Here is a 14,534-nt window from a genome sequence, read left to right as displayed (position 1 = left end):
TGATTCATCATCGACATGATACATTTCAATTCACAATGTTGAAAAAAACTGTCCGTATTGTCGTAATTGTTATTTTCACAATTTTTCTCCACTCTTTGTTCAATGAGGGTATCAATAAATATCAATACAATTGAAAATAAGTTTAAATGCAGAGACTGTGTGCAGTTTAGTGCTAAAGAATCGTATTGCAAATGATTTTCAAGAGCAGTATTTGTGTTTATAGTATAATTGCTATGTCATGCAGCCATAGCTTCACAGTTACCTAAAAGAAAAAAGCAAATAGTTTTGAACGCCACTTTTGTGATAACATTGTGATAAAACCTTTGCTCCTTATTGCCCACCTCCATTAGCGAGGCACATTTGTTCAGTCAAAATGAACCCTTTCTCCATCGCTTTTATATTTACTTCAATCATTATCATTTGTTTTTTAAACAATGCCTCAAAGCATCAAACATTAAATCAAACAAACTAAGCTGAACTAAGCTTTTGTTGCAGGACACAAGACTCCATACATCAGCTGTTCCTGCAACTTCACATGTAAAAATCAATTGTCAACATTATAATGCACATCATTCCACCTGACAAAAAAAACCCCCAAAGAAGTCTTCTTTCAACCAAATCATAGAGACAAGGCAGACGTCGGTACATAAGACACGGCCATCTGTCCATCTCCTGTATGTTTGCATTCGTGGCGGCTCGCCTCGTGAGTTCGTGCCCTGTGTTTGTGTGTGGTGTTACAACCCTGCAGGCATTTCATCACAGCTGACTGACAGCATGTTTCCATCTCCCTTGCTTTTGTCCCTGGGTGCTCCACCTTCTGAGCCAGTCTGTCTGCAACACCACACATACACACACACACGCAAACAAATGCCGCAAAAACTCAAAAAAAGAACCAGCTCAGTGTGTACGTGTATTTGTGTAATCAGCAACATATTACCATTTAAAAGAGATTTCCTGCTGAGCTCTCCCGGTTCTGAAGGATCGCACATCGTGTGGTCCTCTATAATAATGTTCCTTGTACGAATGCCCTACATGAACAGTCTGTTTGTCTTACTTAGATTATTTATACCAACCTATTTTCTGCCAATAATGCCAAGCGCAGCCCCAACAAAAGGGAGAGCGCTGATTGATTTCGGTAATCTGGCGAATGCTGCAGCCTGTTGGCGCAAACAGCGTGATGCACAATAATGTTCGAACATTCTGGATATTCTGCCATCACATTTCTGGCATCTCTTACATTTCAACCAACTGTTTTAGATGAATTTTATGCAAACTGCAAAACCTATTTAGTGGCTGTGCAAAGGGTACTAACTTTTTTTTTTCTTCTTTTTGTCAAAGGAAAACAAAATGCTTGCGACATAAAGCTGACTGAATCGTCGCTTGCATAAATCTCAGAGATGCATTTGGCAGACACTGGTTGCTACGCTTAAGTAAGCGATAAAGAACATATTGTGGAGGAACGCAACAGTTTGTCTTTTTTTTTTTTTTGAAAGCTTCAAGTATCTTCTTGAGTTACTAAAACAAAGAGCTTCCATCTAGCGATTAAAAAAAAAAAAAACACTGGATTGAAAGCCCCACAAAATCAGGCTGCTTTCTACCACTGCACTACCTGCAGTTCCCCAACAATCACAACTCTGAATTATTTCTAATTATTTGGGTGAGTCAGGCTGCTTCGACATCTTACCCGACACATTTTCTGCTTTTGACTTGCTGTCTCTTCATAGCCCTTACTTTGGTAATCCCAAATGCCATTTAGAGGTTAGTGTCTTATTCAGTAGCAATAGAAAGCAAATAAAAACATATACATATATCGTGAACACTCCAAATAACCTCGTCTTTTCACCAAGGATGGCTGCTTTTGCAAAGCACCACAGGAAGAAGGCAAGTCAAAAGGAAGTGATAGCCAGTTTTAAAACATATCATTCAAAAGAAATCACAAATTTTCCATGATATTCATAAACTAGACGAGTGCCTTAATATTAAACGTTGCTTTGATGATTTGAAATCAAAAACCCTCCTTCCTTTATCTTCTTAAAATAATGGTGAAATATAGCGCGACCAAATTTTGCAGTATGTCAAATTTGCTGCATCTGACGATTATTTTTGGTAAGCGATTAATCAATTATTCTGATGATTGATTAATCCAATAAAAATAAATATGAAAGGTTGTGCAGATTTTTTTTATTTATTTAACCACTTATGTCTTTTTTTGTAACAATATTAGAAATGCATTTAATAAGTTAATTCTGTTTTTAAGATTTTTTTTTTGTGCCTTTAATAAATCTCAACCAGGTGAAGCTAAAACTGTAAAACATATTTACAGAAAAATTTGGGCTTTTTTCTATTAAATGCAGAATGTATAGTTTTGGGGGGGATTTTCCCCTCAGCAAATGTTCTTCTTTTGATTCTGTATACTCCAGATAACCATTAATCAATTACTAAGTTAGTTGACGATCAACTCAACAATCGATTAATCGCTATTAATCGTCCCAAGCCCACCGTTAATCTCCGTTTGGCCCAGAGCTAACTGCAGAAATCTTAATGAAACCCCAGCAACTGAAAAGCCGTAGCTCTCTCTCCCTCTCTCTGTTTCTCTGCTGTGACACGAGCATCTTAAACGCAGAAGATTGTGATGGAAGCACAAGCTGTTTCTCTCTCCACTGATGGTAGAACACTGATGTTTCCTGACAGCATGGGAGCACCATCTGAATCCCTCTTTCTGTAAAAATCTTGCTTCGAGCTCCGTCCCTCTCTGTCATTCTCCAAACCCCCCCGCCCCCCACCGACTCTTTCCTCCTCTTAAGGAACTCCGGCTGCTGCCATTATCTCCTACTTTGTCTCTACTCCAGTCTTGCTTCTCCTTCCACTGTTTTCACATTCGCCACCGTCTCTCCTCCCGAGCTGCTCGCTTGTTCTCATCACTCTTCGGAGTAGATCCATACTAAGATACTGCCATGCAGATTACATTACCGATCCTCTGGTCAATCAATACCTTCAGCAAATTAAAAGGGGGACTGGATCTACCTCTTGCCACTGTCATGGCACCACCCTGGCCTTAATAAGATACATTTTCTTGCTGGCTAATGTCTCGGAACAGATGAAAGAAAAGACGCTGGAGATCATTTTGTTGTTTAACAATGTTGCGAGCTTCCCTTCTGTAGTGGGCTCAAAAACTAACTGTTCTTAGTGCTAATCTGCCAATCAGACATTTTGAGTTGGATGCGTTTTGGGACGAATCTGGATAGATTATCAGCAGAACAACTTGAAATGTTTAAAAAAGACAGAAGAGAGTAAAAACAACAAAAGTGATTTGTTCCCAACAGGCCAATAAACAAACTTTCTTCATCATGATGTTAAAAAAAAAAACTAACCAGCTCTACTGGCGTCTTTTAATCCAATTCAGCCATTTTAATGGATTATTTGCTTTTGATGAAGAGCTTAAATGAGGAACTGTGGTCGACTACAAGTGGAGAGGATGAACAAGCTGCTGCCATCTCAATTTCTAAGAACATTTTGGCTCGGCGGTAAGGCGGTTTGTAGCTCAATCTCTCCTCAGCAAGATGAAAATCTATGTGACCTTTTACTAATAATCACCGACTGCGCCCCTCGCTTTGTTTTATTGCTTGCAGGGGAACAGGGAAAGGCGCCGTAGAACAATCAGAGTTGTTCAAACTAAACAATCATTCTTTTTGCGCCCAGAAATGAATTATGATGAGCTAAATGAAGTCTCAAGTCCTTAATCTTGTTACACGTTTTGATTTAAAAGGAGCAGTGGTATGTATTTTCCAGGCACATAGTGCCATTTTATGGCACAATCAAGAAACTATGTTGCCTTTAGTTGTTATAAAAATGCTGTGTGTATATATATATATATATATATATATAAAAATTTAATGCCTTAAAATTGTGACTTTGTATCTTTAAAAAACTTCAGGAAGTTTAGCTCCTCTGTTAACCCTTTAACAACATTTTCACCAATGCTTCACTGACAAGTAGCTCCACCAATAAGCTCAGCAGATGTGCAGTTCCACCGGGTGCTTGCTAATTGCTGCTGGCTAGTCTGAAGGAGCTGAGTGGGGTGAGGAGAGCTCTGTGAGGCAGAAGCTTGGAAACTGCAGATCGGAGGAGGAGCTTCATCTGAAAGGCGGAGCTAGGTCCACTAGGGTGTTTTGCACAGCTGAATGGTTGCCATGGGACATTAAAGGATTTCTTAAACATGAATGAAATAATAATGAGAAAAACATAACATGACATAAAGCTTAAAAAAAACATTTTTTTTACATTATTCCACAACTCTGAACTCTGCATGTTAGCTAAAAGGCTTTTCCACATGTTTGCTGTAACCTATACATAGTTTTGCAGCAAACTGCATTAGTTCTTCTATAGTCCAAGGCAACTTTAAAGGATTATGAAACAAAAAGTCGATTTCTGTGGAAGCTGAATAAAGAAATTCAGAGTAGTTTAAACGTCTTTTGTGGAGAGTCCCGTTGTCAGCAAGCGAGAAAACTTTAAATTACCAGTCGCAAAAACACCAAAACTTATTCCTCATAAACTGTCAAAGAGCTTTTCTCTGACATTTCATGTTTCTCAACATGCCGCTGTTTTCTTGTTGCTTTGACAGGTCAGGTGTATGACTCAGTGGGAAAAAAAATAAATAAAAATTTGTGAAGAAGTGGGAAAGATCTTCAAATCTGGCCAAAAAGCACCTTTAGTGACAAGCTCGGGTGAAGCCTTGTGTTCAGAGTCATGAAAGACTGAGTGCATCCCACACACCGAGTGTGTGATGTACAACTCATGCTGATCTGGGCTCATTCTCAGGCTGGCTGTAATCCTGGCTGTAATACCACTGCCATGTCTGCTCCGTTTCACTTTGCTGCCCCTTTTTCCACTCTCTTTACCATCTCAAAGTGAAATCTTAAGTGCATCTCTGTTTGTTAGCAGGTACCACGAGGGAAGCACTGCAGACACAAAGCAAATGTACTCCTCATCCTAAAATGTAGATTTAAATTGGTGTGCGTCTGAAGCAAAAGTAAAGTATCATTGTATGAAGAGGAAAATAACTTAAAGAAGTTAAAAGACCATCAATTGGAAATGTAAATACATTTCTACATGTCCATAAAAATGACATTTAGCAGCTACAGACAAAATGTCAGCAAACTGATTGTGACAATGGATCTTATTGAAATCTCAAGCATCAACTGTAAACCATTATTTGTTTTGTACGTTTATCATATTAAATGTATCAAGAAATTAGAGACTTTTAGTAGAAAATGAGTTTGGGGATTATTAGTGGTATTTCATTGATTAAAACTGACTTTTTTTAGTGAACTATACCAACTAAAATGCTTCTTTTAACGTAGAAAAAACAAAGAACAGACAGATATATAAAATATATATTTTTCTATATTAAAATAGATTTGTTTGGTCCAGATTGTAAGTTCAATGTTTTACCCCTCAGACAGAGCACACCTCATAAATTTAAAGGCATAATGAAATTGTATATTAAAGTCTAAAATGTTTTATTAATCCCAGAGGGAGATCAAATGTCATAACTCATTTTATACACGTTTCTTCAACAAGTTTACGTCAGTGTTGATGGCAGTGAGGCTCTCCTGTAGCAGTCGGTTTTGCAGCAACTGAAAAAGCTTCTGACTGAAGACACTTTTTTCCCCCCCTGATTATTTTAAACATACAAGTTGAAAGTTTTGTCAAAAAAATAAAACCTGAATCTTGTGTATGGAGAAAATGAAGATATGAACAAATACATGTATGTAGAGAAATGACAAGAACGTTGGAAGACGTGAATAAGTGAAATAAAAGCAAACACCTGGGAAGTGAACAGCAGTAGAGAGCACATGTCGAAACGTCTACCCTCTTCACAAAAGGATCAGAATTACAGTCATCTCGAAAGAAGCAAAAAATAAAAAAAACCTGTGTGTTTTGGTTCGCTCTCTCCGTCAGAAGACAGAAACACCAAATAACAGCAGAGCAGCACATCAACCCATCATGTAAGATGCCAGCCAGGCACGTTTGAAGGTTTGTTGGCTGCGTTTGTTAGTCGAGCTTCATCAGCGCATGGAGGTAACATGGCTCACAGGAGCGAGGGATGATGCTTTGAAGATCTGACAAGAGTCAAAGGAAGGCAAAGAGGGGAGGGGAAAACCAAATGCAGGAAAAGAGAAAAGCAGAAGTGAAACGGGGAGAAAGGAGAAAAAAAGAGCCAAGGAGGGACGACGGGAACGTTTCAATAATAAAGGAGAGCAGAACGGAAAAGGCTTAATTCGAAATACATTATTTCAAACAAGCAATGAATGTAACATTTAAGATTTAAACGTTTTTTATTTTAGGAAACTGATCCAAAGGAGAGTCAGTTTCTCTCTTTTTGTGTAAGGTGTCCAGCCATTTATTCCACTGACTAATTTACTACTTAAAAACGTCACTGAAGAGTAACTGTTATGCTTAAAGCCCCCTTTTAAATTACTTTAGAAAGTCTTAATTTTATTTTAGTTAAATGACTTAGGATGTTTTAATTGTATGGACCTTTATATGGAACAGCAATTAATGATTAAATGAAAAATTAAAGTCACAGTTTGCATACAGGCTCATACCACAGCAGCCTTTTGATTGAAAGACAAAAACACACAAAAAAAATATCTTAATTGTCTATAATTTTTTTTTGTAGTTCAAACCGAATTACAGAAATTACATCCGCATCCCTGATTACATTGACCACAAGTGCATGCTGTCTGTCTGCGCTTTGAAGTGGTGCGTTTGGACCGTTAAAGGAATTAAGTGTGACAGTAAAATAAAACATTCATTTTCCTAAATGTGGCGTAATATAAACATCAACAGCAGGGGGGCCACGGAGAGAACAGAAGGACGCGCAAACACACACACACACTCGCCAACACGTGTCACGCTACGCGTCACGCACCGCAAAGAGTCGAATCAGGAGAGTTAACCAGAAAATGACTTGATGAATAGGATTTCAAAGCATATTTTCACGCAAAGAGGGAGGGCGTTGAGATACGAGCAGAATGGATGGAGGGTAGACAGGTGTAAAATGAGACGGTACGGAGGGTCCCGAGAGAGATTTCCTACAACCTGCGCAGGTGAAACAGAAAGTAGTCCAGCTTTATACCGTCTACAGAAGGCGGTCACTCAGCGTGCGACATGAAGGAGCGGGGAAGTTTTAAAGCGGGAAATAAAGAGAATAAAGAGTGGAGAGAGTGAGATAAGGTAGGGAGGGCGCCGTCACTCACCGATGTACTCGAAAACGAAGACGACGAAGAACGGCGTGACCAGGTCGTTGATGCCCTGCACGTAGCCGCTGGCCGGATGCCGGATGGCCCAGATGAACAAAATCCGCTCAAATATCTTCAACAGACGGACAGAAGCAGTCAGTCAAAAAACAATGGCTTATGGAAGGGAAGCAACTACATCAGACTTTCTCTCAAGTGAAGAAAAAAAAGCTACTTTTTGAAGCAATTAGTATGCAGTGTTTCACCTATGATCGTGAGGAAACGTGGGGCCGAAAATATGGAGGTTGTGGCGCCCAAACAGCCGGAGAACCCTCTAATTAATGTGGAACCGCTAATTATAGAGCAAGCGGAGCAGAAAATGAATGTTGGATACAAAATACACATGTCAGAGCTCCTGCTGTGCCAGACGGGCATCGTATTTGCTTAGTTTTTGTTTCGTTTCAATTCTAGATGAAACACTGCGGCGTTGATTGATGGCAGAGGAGTTGGGTGTGGAAAAGACAAGAATGTTTCAAACAATAAGCTGGTTAAACTTAAACGGACACAGCTAATGCTTTAGAGGTGTGTTATACTGTTAGTTCTGACATGGTTACTGATATTAATTATTCCTTTATAAGCCTTACGATTATTTTCCTTCCAACTTAGAAGTCAGTCTGGGAAAAGTAAACTTTAAGCTTTACCATGATTTTTGTTCCCCCCTGTCAGTGAACGCACCATACCAAGCACTACCATCTCGCTTTAATGACAACGCTGTTCAGCGTGGAAGTTGATGCTCAGTTAGCTGCTTTCTAATCTTCTTGTGAGGAAGCACAACGAAGTTTCTAGAAACATTAGGAAGCTAACAGTTAGCAGCTAACAGGAAGCTGAACACGTCACAGCAAAGGTGGCTGTTTCCTCCTTTTGAAGAGTTCAGCTTTAGAAATTCTACATTTGTGGAAAGAGTCTACTTACTCTATGCTAAATACATACTTGGCAATGCAAACTTAACCTAGTTTATTGAGCCAATTGTGCTGTTAATACAAGACACTTAAAACAGGTGAAAAATGTCAACTATGCATTCCTTTCGCCTTCGTTTAAAAATATTAGTCAAAAAGCGGTATAACATCAACTGCTCTGTAATGTAGCACAGTTAAGGGAAATGAATGAATAAGTTAACTGACCAAGATATAAATATGAGCTACTTTTATGTTCAAATGTTAAAGTGGAAAGTCATTTCTTTAAAAAAACAAATGGGAATGGAAAATTAGCTTGTAATTCTCTTTTAGTTGGGTTTTATTAGTTTGGATACCTCTACCCCCGTCCCCTCCTAACATACGAGACATAAGTGTTTTATTTTTCTACAAATGTTTTATTTTGAGGGTGATTTATTTATTTTTTATTTTTTGCCATAAAGTAAAAAGAGGAATCTTTTGTATCTGGATTTAGTGGTTTGGTTTCTTAAAAGCATTTATGACTGGAAATCGGCAACAACAATCTTTGATCGGTGCCTCTCCGGTTCAGAAAGGATTGAGTTCAATTAATAAAAACAGAATCCTCCAAGAGCTAAATAGTAATTCAAAATGAATTGATTTGGCTTCAACGCCGTTAAGCACCATCTGATTACCGTTTCTCAGCTGAACATTTGGTTCAGCCCATTTGGAACTTCATTTTAAGGCTAGTGTATTCAATCTATTGCTCTTCTTCTCTGTGACTCCGCCCGTCCTTCTCTCTCTCTTCCCTCTCCTTTTCAATACTTTCAGGATTTTCTTTTTTTTATTTTTTTTGCAGGGCAAACACTTCCATCTTTGTTATGAGGGACTGTTTAATGCTGTCAGCAAGAGTGAATTGAAGAGGGCTTGATGCTCAGCTTGTTTTTCTGGTGTCCAAATGTCTTTACCTCTCCTTCATCAAAAAGAACTCTCACATCTTGGCATAGCCCCCAACCTATCAAGTTTTTTCTTCTCCCCCCCCTTGTTTTTTGGGAATATGCCATGTGTATAACAAGCGTATTACTCATTTTATTTCTGACTTGATGTAAACGCGGTGATGTCAGACAGTAGCAGATCTCTCGCAGACTCTCCTCCACCTGCCCGCTCTTTTCTTATCAAAGCCGCATCAATCAAACGGGAAGAGGTGCCGGCGATAGAAGGCCGAGTGGGTAATGGGACTTTCTTTTCATGCAGCTTCCAAAGCTGACATGCATATTTCACACTGGCAGCTACACAGAGAGCTATGCTAAGTGAACCAACACCCTTTTTTTTTTTTTTTCCTTGCTGCGGGTGAAGAGAGACATCTTCTGTTTGTGTGCTTAAAAAATAAAAATCAAAGAGAAATCAAAGTTTAGAGTACGTTCTGCTAATCTCACATTAACCTGAGATTCTTCCAACGAAGCATCTGCAGAACAGGAAATCGGCTTTCTCAGCGCCTCCTGTGTCAAACGGTTATGGCTTCATCCCATTAGCTCGAGACCCCAAGGACCAAGATAAGGCTAATCTCAAAAAAGTGGAGAGGAAATTGTCCCTTCCACAAAAAAATGGAGTCAAGGATGAAGGGACAAATAGGGTTTCCCCCAGAAAGCCTACTAAGCCCGGCAGTAGGGGCGCTGGGGCAATTCAAAGGCGGCCCACCATGTTTTTATGTAAAAAAAAAAAAAAAGTGAAAAGGTACAAAATTTTGGAGATGCACAAACAGGATTCACAATTTGGGAATATGTCAACTATAAACCTAGCTTAATTTGTCTTTAATATCACTGTTACATATGCATAAAAAACATATTTAAAATAAATTATGCTTAGCCTGGCGGGGTGGCAATTAAAGCCTGGAGGCCCACCAGACCTCCACTGGGGGAAACCCTGGATAAATGTTCTCCATCATTTAATGCACTTTGCATTAACTTAAATTAAGAAACAATCTCATTTCTATGAATATATTTATTCTGCACCTTTATTTTAGAAAAAGAGCACAACTGCTGGTCGGAGAAAACCCCCCCCAAAAAAGTTACATTTACAGTAGCAGCTCGCAGTGCAGAAAAGACATCAGCGACTCGTTCTCATCTGATCCCCTTTTCCTTCTTACCTCTGATTACAGCGCAGCGTTTTAACCTGTACAAACAGCGACAGTGGGAGGTGGTGCTGCCTGAGGCGCTGCATTGACTAAAGAGCCTGAGCTCAATGCTCGAATTTCTACTCCGTTTTGCACACAAACATTTTTTAGGCAGCGTGTTTGTGTGTGTGGTTACCAGGCTCGCTCACACCTGTGTAGAGGTGGACGTAACAGAGCGGCCTGAAGTGCTGGCCTCCTCATTAGCCTCCACCTCATTATTGGGAACTCTTCCTTGTGTTTACCGTTTCTCGGGCTCATGTCTGTGACAGGCCTCGGCAGAAACGGTGAGTTAATAAGCTACGGAAAGGAATGAAATCCAACTGGTTTCCGTAGGAAGCCGGATTTCAATACTTTATCATCAGTGCTAAAAATGCTCGTTTTCAGTATTTTAAAAGGTTATATAAGTAACTGACCCACAAATATGCAAGTATTTGGTTGAACCTCTGGCGAAGACGTATAAATAAAAATATAAAACTATATATTCATTTTTTGCTGCATCAGAATAATCTCACACTGATTTTTTACTTTTATTTTTAAACCTAACTGAGGACATTTTTTCCGGAGATGAAAGTTTAAAAGATAATAATGAAATTACTAGTAGCATGATTACTGGTGCCCCTAAAATGATTTCAAAGGGTCTAAATAATAATTATGTAGAGTGATTGAAGCTGTAAATATAAAAAGTATGACTTTACATTGTTTACAGGAAGTGAGTTCTGTATATTGATGACACGTTTCTCAGGGGAGCAAATGTGATGTTCTAGATGTTGATTATTACAGCTGCCTGAAAAATCTACCTACAGCGCAAGTATCACCATGTGAGCAAAGTAGAAACGGTTATTTATAGTTTTTCTTTCTCATCACCTCACATTTAATTATAGGTTATGTAACATTTTGCTCAGCCAGAGATTGTGTTCAGCATTTGTTGGCTGCCTGCCCTGTTTATTTGGCTTGCTGCATGTTTAGATTTTTTTTTGTTGTGGCTGGGTTTGTTTTTTTAAACATATTTCTCATCGTCGGCCAAGGAAATAAATGCAGCTATCATGAGATGCAAGGCCAACCAAAATCGAAAAAGAAACAACGTAGGACCCCTTTCCACAGCCAACTCAGTGTCTGAACCTAAATAGTACAAGGTGGTCAGGGTTTGCAGTAATTGCTCTATTTCCCCACTCTGAACGCAACATACTTCAATGGTTGAATGAATCAACATTTTTCAGAATTTTTAAGATTATGCTGCAGCAATAAATGATCTTATTTCAAAGCTTTTTGCACGTCGTTTTGATAAAAAAAAAAAAAAAGTGCCTGGCTCGGGAAGTACCCACGAGCCAGACTGTTTAAACTGCTGCTCACTTTACAGTCTTACTTCAATAGCATAAAACAACCTAGATATATAAAAGCACATTTTCTTTTCAGAAGCACAAACAAAGCACAACAAAAAGATACGAGTGGCAGCCATGCAGAGTGAAAAAAGTTCAGGGTTGTCTGATTCCATGCATGCCTGAAGAAATTATGTTTATGCTTTTAATTTGTGCTTTTTTTCACATCATGCAGTGTTCTACAGTGAGGGTTTTCCTGTTATTATCTCAGTTCTTTGGAGTTGCACATAGAAATTTTCTTATTGTGTTCATAAAAGGGCAGCATTATGCATTTTCCTGGCGCATAGTTACTTGATGTTGTTATAAAATGGTTACTTTCAGTTGCTAGAAACTCTATAAACTAAATTCGACTTTGTAATTTAAAGCCTGGATATTGGGCCTGTGTCTCTTTAAGAAGCTCCTACTCTTTCTGAAACTCCGCCTTCTGAAAGTCATCATTATTAACCCTTTAGCAACATTTTTACCAGTGCTGCACTGAGAGGCGGAAGTTTGGAAACTGCAGCTTTGAGGAGGAGCTGCGCCTCGAAGGCGGAGCTAAGTCCAACCAGGTGTTAAACTGATTCATGAAAGAATCAAGGAGAGACTACAGGTGTTTTTAATGAGGAAATAACATTACAATAAGATGTAAAGCTCAAAATCATTGATTTTTACATAATACTGCCCCTCTAAAAAAGATATATAAGAAAACAAACCAAGCCGATTCTTTTGATTTTTCATAAACATGGACTGAGTCAGTCTGAAGGCAAAAGGGAAAACCCTCCTACTGTGAGGTGGTGTGTGTGCTCCTGCAAGTGGGGTCTCACCTCTTGGACAGAAGCTTGTTGGAAAAGAGGAATAAGAGGATTAGTTCTCGGTATGTCAATGTGAATCTGCGGGGAGAGAAAGAAAGAGAAAGACAAACAGGAAGCAACGGGCAGGTTAGCACGGATCTGGCCAATACAGACAGTGACGGAGAACGGAGCGAGAGCAACAGTTAGTGGATTGGTGTTCTTGATTGGAGTCAGACTGGGGTTTCTGGTGCTCTGAAATGGAAAGCAGCCGTGGTCTTGGGGGGTGTAAAGATGGGCGGTCTTTAGCATAATGGGACGCCTCCCTTTGATGTTTCTGGGAGGAGCGTTGCAAAACCACGTTTTTCCGCCATTTCTGACCGTCTACCCCCGCAGACGAACAATACAGCAGGCGGACAGATTCGTCAGAAGGGAGCCAGACGGATGCAGGGCGGCAGCTTGAGACGGGCCGGCTGAAACAGTCTGGAAGAGTGTGTGTGTGTGCACGCACTAGTCGCTCAGAGGACTAGCGCGCGTAGCCAGTTGTAGCCACAGTCCTGGACGCCTTACCTCTGTCACCTTTGGCTGCAGCACCAAATTTTCAGGACTCATCCTAGGAATGTCTATATGGATCTGACAGCAACACGGAAAGGAAATGTGTTAGAGACTCAGACCGACACAAACACAAACACACCCAGTGTTCATAAGGGAGTCATATCATCGACTTTTTTATATATATTTTGTCACCTTAATACCACAATCAGTGTATGCTAATATTTCAAAAATGAAATCTTTGCAAAAGATTCTCAATTAACTAAAGATGCTTGTCACAACAAACTTTGGAGATTATAAACAAGCAATTTTGAGTATTGCAACTCAAACTCTACACCAGAAGTGACTATTATATTCAGAAATACAACAACTAGATGCCATACTTAGCCGAAACTGAAAAGAAAGCATTAACAGCTAATGCTAGCTAGCATGAGATAAATGTATCGAAAAAGATCTTACGTCAGTTCTTCAAAATGTCATTGGTGACTTTAGAAATGTTGATGTGGAGGCATTTAAGGGTCAAAAGTCATTCCAGGCCAAAGTCTTACTCTGGGTGTAGTGAATTCCGAGCAATGTTTTTAAATTTTTAACCCTAGATTTTATCTGAAACCTCATCTTTACCAAGCAGCTCCTCCTTCATAGCAAGCTGTCTGTTGACATCCACAAATCAAAAGGTTGTGCTTGTGTTCATTGCATACCAACAGAAAAAGAAAAAAAAAACATGATGCAACAAGTAACACTGTAACATAACAAGACACAAGTAACTTTGACCTTCAAGGAAGAATGACGGTTGTGACGTAAACACCAACATTCTTGAAATATTTCAAAAAGAGAATACTGTGACTTTTAAAATAAAGTTCAGGACAATCAAATGTATTTTAACACATTTCATTTGGGATGAAGAAAATCACAGACAGCACTTTAAAGATCCTGCAGAGGAAGCAAGAAGCTTCATAATGGCTACAACAAGAAAGAAAGAAAGAAAGAAAGAAAGAAAGAAAGAAAGAAAGAAAGAAAGAAAGAAAGAAAGAAAGAAAGAAAGAAAGAAAGAAAGAAAGAAAGNAAGAAAGAAAGAAAGAAAGAAAGAAAGAAAGAAAGAAAGAAAGAAAGAAAGAAAGAAAGAAAGAAAGAAAGAAAGAAAGAAAGAAAGAAAGAAAGAATGAAAGAAAGAAAGAAAGAATGAAAGGAAGACAACAAATTAAGCAAAGAGTCAAATAAAGGAAGAAAGACAAAGAAAGAATGAAAAAAGAATGAAATTAACTCAGAGGCAGAAAGAAATGGTGAAAAAACTAAAAGTGGAAGAAAGAATGAAAAAAAACAGACAGACAGAGAAAACAGAGAAAGAAACTCAAAGAAAGAGACATTCAGAGGTTGATTAACTGACCAGGAAAAAGATCTATAAACATCCATGCATTTTTAGGAAATCCATCCTTAAAAAGGGATCAAAATCAAGACCATGCATAGCGAGGGAAAAAAAGAAAAAATTTGCAAACACA

The 14,534-nt window shown here is 38.9% G+C and overlaps 1 protein-coding gene across 2 annotated transcripts in view; it reads right to left on the bottom strand.

Annotated features, from left to right (window-relative positions):
* The window catches only part of tbc1d22a (TBC1 domain family, member 22a), a 130,094-nt gene that overhangs the window by 79,745 nt on the left and 35,815 nt on the right, over positions 1–14,534 (bottom strand). Inside the window, exons 8-9 of one of the 2 annotated variants that reach the window (XM_008401153.2) lie at positions 13,057–13,119; positions 7,263–7,377 (exon numbers count right to left, since the gene is read on the bottom strand). In XM_008401153.2, coding sequence (XP_008399375.1) covers positions 7,263–7,377; positions 13,057–13,119 — 178 coding nt within the window. Of the gene's footprint in view, positions 1–7,262; positions 7,378–12,522; positions 12,589–13,056; positions 13,120–14,534 lie in introns of both variants that reach the window. The other variant, XM_008401152.2, reaches the window with a different exon arrangement.

Source organism: Poecilia reticulata, linkage group LG23, assembly GCF_000633615.1.
Source record: "Poecilia reticulata strain Guanapo linkage group LG23, Guppy_female_1.0+MT, whole genome shotgun sequence".
In the NCBI taxonomy this organism is placed as follows: Eukaryota; Metazoa; Chordata; class Actinopteri; order Cyprinodontiformes; family Poeciliidae; genus Poecilia; species Poecilia reticulata.
The sequence above is the reverse complement of the archived record's forward strand: the minus strand, read 5'-3'. Positions and strand labels throughout refer to the sequence as shown.